Below are 15,073 nucleotides of genomic sequence, written 5' to 3' on the forward strand. Positions count from 1 at the left end.
TCCAGCTTATCCCAGAGCTCGATTTCTTTTCAGTGCAAGTTTCTTTTACTGCTCTACTACCTTGTTTTCTTTTTTCCCTCTTACTCTTTTTTTCCCCTTCTTTTTTAAAAATTTTTATTTTTAGGTACCATTCTAGATTTGGGGCCAGGTTTAACCTACAGATATTGGTCAAACATACTATCCAGAACATGGCAAAATTATTTTAAGTTTCCAGTGATTAACTGGTTAACTATTTTCAATAGTATTCACTGCTTTGGTTTTTTCGGTTGTTGTGCACTCTGTTCCTGGAAGATTCTTGGGTGAGGAGCAAGTGGGGGAAATTTCCTTTCAGAGTTGTGCTAGTGCACCAACTTAACACTGGCATTCCCTTTTAACATTCTTCCTTTTCTGTCATTTCATGGAAGATCATCTCTGTGTTAGATTGATTGTCTTCCCTTAGTTTTATTTCATATCAGGTTAATTAAAACTGTTTTAAGTCTTTTTGGAAATTGTTTGTTAGGTCCTTCACAGGTTTGGGGAGAGGGAGTCGGAAGGGGTGTGGCAGCTTACCTGGTTTAAATTTCAGAAGGGTGCATAGCCTTTTGAGTTGTTTGGCACACCACCTGCCTTCATATTAATAGAGAAACTGGACCACAGTTTTACTTTTTTGCATATTCAGGGATGGTGGGAGAAAACGAACTTTTTCATTGGTATTGATTCTGCACCAAATGAGAACTCCCAACTGTAAAAGCTGACTGAAGTGTAACTAGTATAGAAAGCAGAAAGAATGTGTTTTGGGTGTCTTTCAAAGATATGTTTTCCCTTAAATGTCAGTTTTATTTGGTAGGACCTTTGATTTTTCAAAGAATATATGAAGCTGTTTGCCATGCATTTTATACGAAATCTAGCTGATCCCTTGATTAAAATGACCACAGGTTTGGAAAAACAGTGAACAATCTACAGAACAGATATCTGTGCTCTTCTCAGATGTGCCACTGAACTCTGTGTTCTTGTTTTAGAAGAGAAGATAGAGCACTAATGCCCAGTTAGTGTCACTGCAGGGTGTAGGCCAACTGGATGACCGTTATTCTGGTTTTTAAGTCTTTGAAGGGCTTGTGTTTATGGAGATACTTTTTTTTGTTTTTTAATCATAAGTAGTGCTTCCTAAAAGCAGCTGGTTACAGCACTAGGGTACAATTGCAATTCTCTACCACTCTTTGCTTGTATTTCACATATGTCTGTATTTTTGTGTCAGTTTTTGAACTGGTTATTAGCTTCCAGTGTAAGTTACTTAGAAAATGAGTGTTCCGACTTATTCTGCCATTACTGTTCATTTTGGTGGGAATATAATTTAAAGATAAAGTGCAGGATTAATTGATTTATTTATCTACAATTTTCTATTAATTGTTGGACTTCCTTGTATTCATTCTAGAAACTTCATGAAAAACACATCTTCAGAATATTTTGGCGTAATTTTGATTAGTCAATATGCATGTGTCAGTAAAATAATTTACTGCTCTCTGTCTGACCGTGTGTAACCAGTTTTTGCATTACAGGAGAAATGTAAAGGATAGTATTTGACTGACAATCTGCATGTATTTTACAGTAGGTTCTCCACAAGCCCAGTCTTCGTTTCCTGGAGAACAGCATGAAAAAAGTTCTACACCACACATGCTAAAGGAATGTTCCAATCTTAATGAAAACAATTCTCAGGCTTCCACCCCAATTACTTGATTTTTTTGAGTTGGCACATGAGAATCTTGAATTCATGTTCAGTGACATCAGCAGGAAACCAAAGTCTGAGATTTTTCATGTGTGGCCTCACTGCATTAAGAAGGATATGTCATTGTTGAGAGCACTATTGGCAGTACTAAGAACCTGCTTAATTTTATAGCACCAAAACCAGTACTTTCCCTCTTGTCTTATAAAAAGATCTAGTATAGCATAGATACAGAGTACATTTCCCGTTTTACTTGGTGTTGCAAAGTGATTATAATTGAGATACATCTTAAAATAATTGTTGCTTTGAAGCTTTTAAGCCTCAGTGCATGAGTCAAGGTACCCCTTCTTCATGTTTGTAATTTCTTTGATTTTTCTTTGAAGTATAACATGCTGTATATGTTTAATACCTATAATTTTTAAATGAATGGAATACTTAAAACTGGAATTGTAATTCTTAAAATATTAAATAACAGAACTGAAAGAATTTCTTTATGGAGCTCAGCATTTAGGGAAAGGTATTTGTAACAAGGAACTATTATTCCTTGGACTATTACTTTGCTTTAATGCCCAAGCAGTGGTTTCCTACTAGAAACAGAGAGATAGATGCAAGTATATTATCCTGCAGAGCCTTTCAATCATATTCAGTTTATTTATCTTTTAAAATATTTTTGTCCTTTGGGTGGTTGTTTCACCAGTAGTGTACTCCCATTAAAGGATACTTGCTCAATTTGAAAAGAAACTCCAAAGATGCAACTCTTAACTACTCTTGGGACATCTCTTTCCAGAGGTGTCATCAAGTTATCTATTCCTTAGTTCTCATGCAGTTAAAAACCAAATTGACCACCGAGTAGTAATAAAAAAATAAAGCATCATGGGAGCAATCCAGTGGAATTTTTTCACTAGCACTAAGGGGTTGGAAATTATTATTGTTTCCAAATATTTACCTTGTTTTACTCCTTTTTAACTTATTTTCATTTATTTTACTTCCATAGTATTACTCCTGTTAGATTTGCTTTCTTATAGTATGTAAGAAATTTCTCTTTGCTTGGTACTTATGACCCAAATACATAACTACCTGATTTGATTCACCATTTCTAATCTTTAAACTTCCCAGTTTTAGTTAGTGCATCTTCCATTTCTTTAGTAATTTGTTGCTCTTGAACTTACTCACATTTGATGGATACCAGTTCTCAGTCTGTAATCCAGAGGGCTGTCAACTCTTTAAAAAGATGTTTTTCAAAAGAGGGGATGTATTTTGTAAGTTCTAAGCCTAAAAAAATTATCCACTTCTTTTTCCTCTTTGGATGGTGCAGAGTCAGGTAGGATAAGCCTAACAGACTTATCCATAGCTGAACTCAAAATTTTTCAGGAATTCAGATATTTTAAGGTCCATCACATTTATTAATGTATGTTCTTTAAAATAAGACTATATTCATCTCTTGTGCGGAATGTGTGTGGGACATGATATGAAAATTGGGAATATTAGAAGGAATTTCTTTTGCCCCCTCCAATTTCAAAACTGGAAGAATTTCTTCCTGTCCTTTAGTTTCAGTTAATTCTGCCTATTCTTACTGAGTAGTTTCATGCCTTTTTCATTTTCATTTCACATCTGGCAGCTGCAAGGATGTAGTTTAATGATTTTAAACCACTTTCATGCCTGGTGAATTGTCTCCTTTAGAGCATTAATTCTTTATATCTAGAGCAGATGGTTTATTTTGTTTTCTTGGCTCAGATTTGCGGAACCTTAATTAGACTGAAGTACAGAGAATGGAGACAGGTTTGAAAGGTGAAAATAGGGTGATGATACCTTATTTAAGGAGAATAGCTTGAGTAGATCAGTTCTCCGATAACTCGTTTGTTCCATTTGCTGAGCAGTTCTGCATCAAAAGACAGTCTCCCTGTGGCACTGGTAGCAAAAGGTCGATCTTTCTCTAATGACTCAGCAGGTGACGTTGCTCCTGTGGGTTTTGTTGACTTCTTCTAGTCAGTTTCAACCCCTCCTGCCTATCAGGAAAGCAGATGAAAATCCAGAGCCCATAAGTATGAACTGAGCAGATTGCAGGCGGCTGTTGCTGAGAGGCTCGATGGCTTTTGTGATGTTTCGGTTCTGAGCGCAGAGTGCTCAGTGCCTCCCGTTCCGGTGAGTACCCTGCCGCTGGCAGCAGGGCCTACTCCTGACCCGTCCTTCCGGCCTGGTTCCCGTCCTGTCTTCTGTCAGGGGCGTTTCCTGCCCAGTGCTTTAGTGCCGCGCACGCGCCCGAGGGCTTGCACGCCAGCCGCCTGCGACTGCTCTGTTCCTTTTTCCGGAGCAGCCCGGCGGCGGGAAGGCGCTGGCGGGGCGGGAAGGCGCTGGCGGAGCGGGAATCCGCTTGGCGGCCCGAAGGCCCGGGCGCAGCTGCTGCCCCCGCTGCTGGGGGAGGGCGCCGAGAGGCGCCGTGCTTTCCGCGTCCTCGCTGCATGGGCAGCGGGGGCGGGGCGCGGAGCGGCAAACCGAAACTAGAAGGGGGCAGCACGGCGCCTGCGTGCGCGGCTCCGTCCCCGGCTGCTGACAAGGGGAAGGGGCGAGCGGCTTCCACGCCGGTCGCAGGCGCCTCAGGTTTTCGGATCGCCCTGCCGCCGCGAGCGCGTGAATTGCCGGCCTCGCCTCCTCTTCCGGCCGTGGCCGTGACGTACGCAGGCCGGCCTCCCTGCCGCCACCAGGTGCAAACAAAGGACGCCCCGCGTCGCCGTCTGTGGGGTGGGGCTAGCTTCTTCCCTCCCGTCCATCGCGGGGCTGGGCCGGCTGCAGAGTGACGTCACCGGCCCCCGGAGACAGCGGCGTGCGTGCGGGGCCGCAGCGGCCCGGAGGAACGGAACATGGCGGGCGGCGGCGGTCACGGGCCGCGGGAGCAAGCGACAGCGGTGCGGACGCAGAACAAGCGAGGGGCACGCGGAGGACTCGCCCTGTGATGGGCGGTGGACGCCGGGCGGACGCTCCCGGAAGCGATCGCGCGGGCAGGCGGTGTAGGCCCGGCCCGGGCGGCAGCAGCGGGGCCGCCGGCCGACACGACAGGAGGCGGCGTGGGAGCCTTGACGGTGACTGCGGGGCGCACGGAGGAGGCGGGGGTGCGGCCCCGCTGTGCCGCGCGGCCGCAGGTACCGGCGTGGGGACGGCAGATAGGGGTGGAGGAGGGTGGAGGAGAGCGGCGGGCCTCCTCGAGGCGGGGCCTCACTGGCGCCGCCCGGTGCCCCCGACTCGTCAGCGTTGAGCCCGGCAGCCGAGGCGGGGAAGGGGGCGATCTCTGGCAGTAGGGCAGTGGGCGCCACGGGGCGGCTTCGTGCCGGACCCTTCTCTGTTGGGCCGCCATTCGTAAACGTAGAGGGCGAAGGAGACCGCGTGGTCTGGGCGTGAAGTCGCCGCTGGGAAGCCCGAGTGGCCCCGTGTGCCTGCATGGAAGCCGTACTTCCACGTGGGGCGGCATGCAATGTGGACGAGACCTCGGCGAGGTTAACTCGGGGGACGTAAGCGTTTGATCCTGTTAAAATTGCTTTAATCTGCTTTGGCAAAAGGTAGTACTGGAACCTAAAAATCAGCTGACTTTCCAGAACTGAATTGCTGTGTGCTGTCCTCAAGAAGACAAGCAGGTTCAATGTGCTGCGTGCAAGGAGGTAGCAAGTATTTTTGAAGCACTGAACAGCTGATTGTCCTCCCATTCTTGCAGTAAAATGAAGTTTCCAGGTGTCTTTAATCCTCTCAAGTTAGTTGAGAAAGAACAACTGTTCAAGGAAACATTGATGTTAGCAAGCATACGTTTTAAGGCATCCTGTTAGTATTTTTCAGTATATATGAGGTGATTCCTATTTCTGTATAACATGAAGGGGATTTTTTTATACTTAAACGAGAAAGATGCTTCTTGTTTCCTCAAGAAATGTATTTTAAAACTGATTATGCATTGAGATCTTTTCTGGAGACATCTATTTTAAGTTGTAATTGTTTATAGCAAATAATTCCGTTATTCTTTAAGCAGAAGTTCATTGAAGTGTAAGTTATGAGAATGTTTATGAATGTATAGCATTTGCATTTTGAAATGGATTTTTGAGGGTAGTATTTGAAGCAAATGTATATGTTATGATAAGTTCTTCAAATGTGTAGTGAGACAACTGGAATGGTAGGATGAATATGGTTACTAATAGTCTGCCTTATTCAGGTGTTGCTTACTACTTGATTAGGTGTTGCTGCTGACGTACTTGTTCTTACATGCCATTCATTGAGGCAGCTGCTTTGGTTTCAGTTGCCAAATTTGTGGTATTTGTTCACATCCCAGGGATTTTGCTATTTTGCTGGCCCAACAGACTCCTTAACTGCTTCGCAGCACTTCAAGAGTGAAAATACAAACCTTTTTTCCCTTCAAGGGCATATTGCAGCAGTGATATTAGAGACTCACTGTTCTGAGAAAGAGGAAAAAACTCCATTTGGATACTTAGGTGTGCAGTAAGAGAAGGGAGGGTGCAGTTGTTACAGGATTGAGTATGAGACAGGAGAGCAAACAGGTGCCATGACAGATTTAATGGCTAGTGAAAGATGATAATGTTGTTGATCTTCCTTAATCACCAAATGTCTAGTAAAAAAACCCTATGCATACATAGAATAACAATGTGAAAAAGGTTTCCAGGCAGTTGTTACCAGGAAATAGTACATGTTAAGAATGGTAGTTGTGAGAAGTGGTGTATAAATAAAAGGGGCTTATAAGTTAGGGATCTCAAGATTCTCTAATGTGAAACTTACTTTGTCATCTCCCTGACTTACAGAGCAGGTTAAATTTTATTGATTCGCAACTGGTTCACTTTGATTTTTTTAATAAAAGTATAATAAATACTAAATTGAAGTTGCAAGTTGATCAGTCCTTGCTTTGCATCTGTAGTGGTGTGGGAGTCAGAGTATATAATTGTCTTTTCTTTTTCTGAAAGATATGGTTTTGGCTTGGAAGCTGACATCGGTGACATCAGTGCTGTTGTGATTTGTGAAGTTTATGCATCAGCTTTTTCAATATGGTTTATTGACATTGTAACAGATAATTTATATGATTTAAAGTTATATTGTTGATGATATCAAGTTACTTTTTCAACTCCTTACTAAGAAAGTCTTTAAGAATTAAGAAGTTTCTATGCAAGCTCTTACTAGCCGTAAAAAATTGTGCCGTTAGGAAGACAAGTTACTCACTTAAATTGTAGTCTTGTTGCGTTTCAAAGCTGTTGTACATGTTTATCCATGGAAGCTACATGGGCTAAATTGCTAGTGAATCTAATGGGAATTTGTACAGAGCAAGTCTTAGACTTCCAAAGGTTTTCTCATTTAATCTTTATATGTAGCCCCACCACTCCCACCCCCCACCCCAGGGGGGTTGGAAAGGTAGGAATAAGGGTACAGGTAGGATGTGAAATTTTTTTTTTCCTATTTTTTGTCAGAGAGTTCTTTTGACTGGGGAACACTGATTCTTGAAACATCTGGAAAGATACAGGTTTGACTTAACCAGTTCATGCAGAAATACAGCTTGTGGTTTCCATTTCTATGTAAGCATCTATATCAAGTTAAATAATCTAATACGGCATATTTGAATTCTGTTGTGGGCAAAGCTTGTCTAGGTCTCTGATTTAACAGGATGATTTTCATGGTTTTTACTCTTTAGCTTCACTTGGGAGTGGGTAGGTTCCTCTTTCACTAAGCTCTTGAAAGATCAAGGAAACTTCCTTTGCTTTTTGGTGCCCCCTGCTGATTTCTGTTTGTCAGAACATCGACAGCTAGGGCTTTTTTGTCTTTTAACAGCAGTGAAACGCTAACAGCAGCAGCACTTTAAAAACAGCAGGAAGGGAAAAGAAAGAAAGGAAACCCTTTTGCACCTTAAGCATTTTGCTGATTGCTGTCCAACCAGTTTGTTTGAATTGCATTGGAACTGTTCCTCACCTAGTAGAAAAATAGTTAAGCAGCATAAATCTAGTGTCTTCTGTAGGCATTCTAGCTGTAAAAAGACTGGTGCCTTTGCTCTTCCCCTCTCAGAAAAATAGAGACTCCTCCCAGAGGAGGGCAACGAAGCTGGTGAAGGGCCTGGAGCACAAGTCTTATGAGGAGCGGCTGAGGGAACTGGCGTTGTTTAGCCTGGAGAAGAGGAGGCTGAGGGGAGACCTCATCGCGCTCTACAACTACCTGAAAGGAGGGTGTAGCGAGGTGGGTGTTGGTCTCTTCTGCCAAGTAACTAGCGATAGGACAAGAGGAAATGACCTCAAGTTGCGCCAAGGGAGGTTTAGATTGAACATTAGGAAAAATTTCTTTACTGAAAGAGTGGTCAGGCCTTGGAACAGGCTGCCCAGGGAAGTGGTGGAGTCACCATCCCTGGAGGTATTTAAAAGACGTGTAGATGAGGCCCTTAGGGACATGGTGTAGTGGGCATGGTGGTGTTGGGTTGATGGTTGGACACTATGATCTTAGAGGTCTTTTCCAACCTGTATGATTCTATGATTTTTCATGTCCACAGTTTCAGGTTCTCAGTGAGCACATTTCAGATTTGCTGTCCTAGAACTTTTTACCTCCTGGCTCACTCGCAATAACATTGCTTTTTGTATTTCCCACTACAACCTCAGATACTGTAAAAAAGTGCTGTGCTTCATGTGAGCACCACTACCTATGCTGTATTTTGCTTCCTGTTTAAGTAGCCCTTTCATCTTGTCAGTCTTGCAGTTTTGTTCCTATCCTAGGCAAACTCAGCAATTGCATGAGCTCAACCCTATCCTTCCTCCATAGCCTCTTATCTTAGCCTTGTGGTCTGTCTTTGCTGATTCTGTTCATTTCTGACAGAACTGGCCAAATTTTTCTTTCATATTGCAGTAAGAGTAAATCATTGTGGGAGCAGGGATGAGAGCATTCATGGCACAACTTATGGTGCTGCTGAGCAGATGCTCTGTCTGGCAATCTTCATGAAGGCTTTAGGAGATGGTCTTCTCTCTAGACAAATAAAAATTAAGAACTTTTTTTCCTTATTCAAGTTATTTCTTTAGGTGATATGTGTTGGGATTGTTCTTTAAAAAAGCTGTGATGTGCTGAATATTTTTGATCAGCTGCATTTTCAAAATCTGATTCTTATAAATGAATCTTTTGCAAAGACATTTAAAACGATTTTGATGGTAAGTGCTGGGGGGGGGGGCGGCATTTTTGTTTTGCTGTCCTCTGTGTGTAAGTCTATTGGGAAGACATTGGAACTGAATATAAAACAAGAGGGGAAATGAAGAGATTGGAGAAATAAAAGAGTAGGAACAGGTATTCATTTTAAATAATGTTGTGGAAGGAACTTATGAAGACGAGTAGCAAAATTCCAAGTGGATGAGTATGGATTTGAGAAAAATGTTCACATGTGAACACCAAGATCCTGGCAAGACCAGTATGTATGTCCTGGTTTCAGCTGGGATAGGGTTAAATTTCTTCCTAGTGCTGTGTTTTGGATTTAGTATGAGGAGAATGTTGATAACACACTGATGTTTTCAGTTGTTGCTAAGTGCCCTCCTAGTCCAAGGACAGCTCCTGTGCCTACTGACTGAGCTAGGTACACAAGATGGGAGGGAACATAATCAGGACAGCCAGCCCAGCTGGCTAATGGGGTATTCTATACCATGTGACGTCATGCTCAGTATATGAAGGGTAGGCGTGATCCAGGAAGTACCGATTGCTACTTGGTTATCGGTCAGCGCGGGTGGTGAGCGATTGCATTGTGCATCACTCATTTTGTATATTTTATCATTATCATTATTATTTTCCCTTTTTTTTCTGTTCTATTAAACTGTCTTTGTCTCAATCCACAAGTTTCTCTCACTCTTACCCTTCTGATTCTCTCCCCGTCCCGCTGGGGGTGGGGGGAGTGAGTGAGTGGCTGCGTGGTATTTGGCTGCCTGCCAGGTTAAACCACGACAATGCATTTGGTCTTTTTATATGTGAATCTACACTGAGCATAGGTTAGAGATCATATGTGAAGCTTTCTTCCTCTTTATTCTCAGTTTCCTTATTGTATCAGAGAACAGTCAGAGCACTCTTCCTCAAACTCAGATACCTAGAATAGTGTTTGTATTCTCTGGCTCTGCTTTCAATATGTGGTTGTTTACCTTACCTGTAGTTGAAATGTGACTTAACAGTTCATAGCTGTGATGGTGACATTGTAGGGCAGAGCTTGAGACTGTATAAAAAAAGTACACATCTTGCTGAATTTCTTGCATGCTTTAAATTCTTATGTCTCTTTTCTCCTTAGTAAAAATGTAGGATGAAGATTGAGAAGTAAGTCAGCAAACCATGCTTATTTGAGTGCATTTGGGGGAGTGAGGCTTTTTCTTCTTCACATATCATCTGATACGTATCATGTGGTTTGTTTTTTTTTTTAACAAAACTTAATCTGACTTTGCATGAGAATAATCCTATTTTCTAAAGAAAATGAAAAGATCTACACAATATAAGCTGTTTATTTAAGCCGAGGACCTGCAGTGTTTTCTCATATTCCTCTTTCAGGTTAACTTAGCAGAAAATATCAATTCTTTCATGGTTTTGCTGTCTCCCATAATTTGTCAGTTACATTAAGAGGACTGAGTTCTCTACCCAATACATCCTATTATAAGGATTATACACATGTCTAGATGACTTCTGTTAGATGACAGCTTCCCAATATGTGTATTTTGTAGGGGCAGAAGAACCAGCCGCTGTTGCAGAGTTAATATGTTCACAGGGCCTGTGGCGAGTCTGACACATGCAAAATGAAGTTCTGCAAGCTACTGAGGGCAAAAGGTGTGTTCAAATCCCAACTAATGGAGAACAATTTTTTTTTCCAAAGCTTTTTAAAACAACTCTATTAACTTATACAAGCTGTTGGTAAAAATGAAATGGCCCGTGTAGGTTTAAAACAAGTACTCTGTAATATATAGTGCATAGCCTAAATATGATGAGCTTTAAAAAGAATCATAGAATCAGTTACGTTGGAAAAGACCCTTAAGATCATCGAGTCCAACGGTTAACATAACTGCTAAGTCCACCACTAAACCATGTCCCAAAGCGCCATGTATTCACATCCTTTAAATACCTCCAGGGATGGTGACTCAACCACTTCCACAGGCAGCCTGTTCCAGTGCTTGACAACTCTTTCGGTGAAGAAATATTTTGTAATATCCGATCTAAACGACCCCTGGTGCAACTTGAGGCTGTTTCCTCTTGTCCTCTCACTTGTTACTTGGGAGAAGAGACCGACACCCACCTCGCTACAACCTCCCATCAGGTAGTTGTGGAGAGCGATAAGGTCTCCCCTCAGCCTCCTTTTGCCAGACTAAACAACCTCAGTTCCCTCAGCCGCTCCTCATAGGACTTGTGCTCTAGACCCTTCACCAGCTTCATTGCTCTTCTTTGGACACGCTCCAGCAACTCAGTGTCTTTCTTCTAGTGAGGGGCCCAAAACAGAATGCAGTATTCGAGATGCGGTCTCACCAGTGCCGAGTACAGGGGGACTATCACTTTCCTAGTCCTGCTGGCCACACTATTTCTGATACAAGCCAGGGTACTATTGGCCTTCTTGGCCATCTGGGCACACTGCTGGCTCATATTCAGCCGGCTGTTGACCAACACCCCCAGGTCCTTTTCTGCTGGGCACCTTTCCAGCCACTCTTCCCCAAGCCTGTGGCGTTGCATGGGGCTATTGTGACCCAAGTGCAGGACCCGGCACTTAGCCTTATTGAATCTCATCCAGTTGGCCTCAGCCCATCAATCCAGCCTGTCCAGATCCCTCTGTAGAGCCTTTCTACCCTCTAGCAGATGATCAACACTCCTGCCCAACTTGGTGTCATCTGCAGACTTACTGAGGGAGCACTCAATCCCCTCATCCAGATCATTGATAAAGATATTAAACAAAACTGGCCCCAGTACTGAGCCTTGGGGAACACCACTTATGACCAGCCACCAACTGGATTTAACTTCATTCACCACAACTCTTTGGGCCTGCCCATCCAGCCACTTCTTTACCCAGCAAAGAGTACATCCGTCCAAGCCATGAGCAGACAAGTTTCTCCAGGACAGTGTTGTGGGAAACGGTGTCAAAGGCTTTACTAAACTCCAGGTAAACGGAGTTCCACTTAAACAGAATCCTACATTTGTACTATCATTAAGGGTGGTTCTGCAGTGTATAAACACATAGTGTTCTGCCGTGCGAATAAATCCATTTTAACAAGAAATTGGTTAACAAGATTCCAACCATAACGTTATGCTCAGTGGGCATACCATTGTGTTCAGCCATTTGTAGGTGGTGCAAAGAGGTTACTTGACCTAAACCATCTGAATGATGAAGTAAAGCCTTTATATTTGTTTCAGCTGTGAAAATTTAGTTTTATGTGGGAAATGGCCTGGAAGAAGGAAAGAACAAATTAAGTGTCAGAAGTGGGAGAAGCAGAGAACTGAAATACAGGGTGAGAGGAGCCCTGACACTTTGGTATTGGAGACTGCTATGACAGTTACGTACTACAACTGTTGCAGTTGTATTGTGTGCCATTTGGAACATGTTTTCTCCCTCGTTTTGTAGGATCTCCCCAGAGAAGAATGAAATTGAAAAAGGTAGAACTTAGAGTGCCTTATTCTTAGAATTGAGTATCTCTGCCCTCTTTGAATTTTCAGGCCTGTGGGTTTTTTTGCACTGATACCAGTGTGTGTATATTGCAGTATATTGAAGAACGTTCTGTATTTACATGACAGTTTGGTCATACCAGTTAGGTAGGTAGGTTGTTTTGTGGATTTATTGTGTAGTTCCTAAAATGGATTAAGAGTATTTGTTGAGGCTTCAAATTTCTAGCAATATGGAGAGACTGGAAATATGTAGAGAGTAGAACGTGGTACGTTCCTGAAGAAATTAGATCCTGACTTTCCTCAGTTTCTGAGAACACATAATGCTGCATTATACACAGAAATTTTTAACAGTATGGTGTGCTGAGCAGAGACATGTATCTTTTGCTAACGCAGCTCAGTGTTGTGATGACAAGCAAAGCGAGTGAAGGTAGCCAAATGTGAATATGCTCTATCACAATAGGCATTGAAGTATTTCGTCAGTAGTCCTTTTCCTAGGAACAAATTTCTAGTGCTGACTTGCCTTTGTACCCATTGTAGTAAGGACATCAGTTACAATAGTGTTAGTAACATTTTTATCAGTGTAAATGTTATCTCTTTGGGAGCTGAAGTTTTGGGAGGATTGATTTAAATAATCCATGTTAATTGCTGGTTAAAATGTATTCTTCTGTCAAAAATTGGTTCATGCCTCTGTAAATACTGGTTCAAGTGCTTAGGTAGCAGTATGCCTCAGTTCAGTGTTTGGATATTCTTTAACACTACAAATATGGTCAGCTTAACATTAATTTACCTGAATAAGAAGTTTCAGTCTTCAGTGCTTAAATACTAGCTTGTTCATTTCTGTGTATTGTGTTTCATATATGTGTGTGCATGCTTGTGTACATATATATAGAGAGAAAGTTTAATGTGGGGAAAAAATTCTTTAAGTGGGAAGTGTGTGATTTGTTTTATAATTGTCATAATTACCCTGTCTCTGTTGATGTACCTGTATATTAGTTTCACAGGCCTAAATGAAAGTCAATAGTGAATACATACTGTATGTTCAAACTATATGTAGAGAAGACTTTGGTATGAAGACAACTTTGAGCCAGACTTTTCTTCAGACTTCTTGTCCCATCAGCTAAAAGAGCAGAATTATTTTTAAAATTGAAAACTTGATCTTTTTGAAATGTGGCTATATCTGAACACCTTGTCTTGATTTCACCACTTCCTCTTGCTCTGGCATTGTTTTAAATCTATCAATTTCAGTATATTTTATGACATTTAAAGTAATTTCTTTATAGTAATGAACATATTTTAATGGTACACATGCAAAGTTTAATGTGTTCCAGCCTTGTATATAGGGAAATTACCCCTCTTTCTGTAGCTACAAATTTGTGATTTTAATTAAAAACTTATCTTCTATTTTATTTACATACCAAAATCAGAGTCCAGGACTGTGTATACGCTAAGAAGTTGCTGCTAGCACCATCTCCTGAAATGGCACTTTCTGAATTGTGTTAGGTGATGTTGATGTCAAAACATAGACCCTTTAACTCAGATCTTGTTAGGCAATTTCGAGATGAACTGGTAAGAAATGATAAACTGAAAATATAAAAAAAATCTTATTGGATACTAGTACTATGTGTTGCATAATTTTTTAAACTTTCCCGTTTTAAGAAAGAAAGCTTACAAATATTTAGTGAGTTACTAAATGTACGTAACAGGTTTTCCTTGCTACCATAGTGCATGTTAACTGCAGGAAACATCTGGAGAAACAGTACGAATTGTTTTCCATTTATTATCACCCACACCATTGACAAAGTTGAGTTCAAAATTGAGATCATGAATTGAGATTTTAAAGTAAAATTAATATTTTTCCAACAACTTTGTTCTTTAATAGACAGGGAGGTATAGCTGAGTTTTTTCCCCTTCTTGAAGTTTGGCTGGTGTTTTGGATTATGAGAGGTAACAATTCCTATTTGGAAGAAACACCTTGATGTGATATAAAAATAAATACTTCCTATCTTTTTTGTGAATGCTGCTGATTCATTTCTCTGAAAAATGATTGCAAAATCTTTTCACATTTCAAAGGATTCTTGTTTGCATGCAGTAAGTATTGCAAGCAATAGCAAATACTGATAGAATTCAATTTGAAGAACTTTGAGATGGCTGCCTTTCCTTGACTCTTAAACTTGCTTCAGTATTAGAAAAGGAGATGCCTCAGATGTGACATATGGATTGCACTGTCCTTTCTGTATGAGCAGTAAAACTTGAAAATAAGAAACGTGTAGTCCTACTAAACACAATTTGCTTGTTTTCTTCTTGCTATTGAGAGTGCTGTAGTGTGCCAAAAAGGTTGCTAAGATTTTTACAGTTTTTTAATGTTCTTGTGCATTTTAAATTCATGTGCAGCAAAGAAATATTCCAGCATTTGGTATGAGAAATTGACACTGAAGAATCAAATTCTTAGGACCGTTTAAAATATTTAGTGTGTGAAACTTAAGCAGTATAGGCATAGGGGTCTCTTAATACTGTTTCTTGTGTATCCTAAATACCCAGTTAAATGAGAATTGCATTTCAGAGAAGGAACTAATACAGAGGAACCCTGGAAATGGCTGTCAGCCTGATGTCAAATAAACAACAAACTAAATATTCAGTTATTAATGTGTTTTGGTCATAAGTAAAATGAAGAGATGCATTTGGTGGAATATATTCTATGCTATTGGTATGCAATTTGCTATAGCATGTCTCAGATCTTTTGCACAAACACTTCGCATGGAGGAT

General features: G+C 41.3%; 1 protein-coding gene across 7 annotated transcripts in view; it reads left to right on the forward strand.

Annotated features, from left to right (window-relative positions):
* The window catches only part of RNF38 (ring finger protein 38), a 137,335-nt gene that overhangs the window by 84,765 nt on the left and 37,497 nt on the right, over nt 1-15,073 (forward strand). Inside the window, exons 1-2 of one of the 7 annotated variants that reach the window (XM_075136648.1) lie at nt 9,991-11,810; nt 12,062-12,301. The exons of 3 other annotated variants lie outside the window; for them this stretch is intronic. In XM_075136648.1, the coding sequence (XP_074992749.1) occupies nt 12,287-12,301 (15 nt within the window). In that variant the 5' untranslated portion in view covers nt 9,991-11,810; nt 12,062-12,286. Of the gene's footprint in view, nt 1-3,756; nt 3,842-4,173; nt 4,837-9,990; nt 12,302-15,073 lie in introns of those variants that run through there. 3 more of the 7 variants (XM_075136649.1, XM_075136651.1, XM_075136650.1) reach the window with 3 other exon arrangements.

The sequence above is a fragment of the Calonectris borealis genome, chromosome Z, assembly GCF_964195595.1.
Source record: "Calonectris borealis chromosome Z, bCalBor7.hap1.2, whole genome shotgun sequence".
In the NCBI taxonomy this organism is placed as follows: Eukaryota; Metazoa; Chordata; class Aves; order Procellariiformes; family Procellariidae; genus Calonectris; species Calonectris borealis.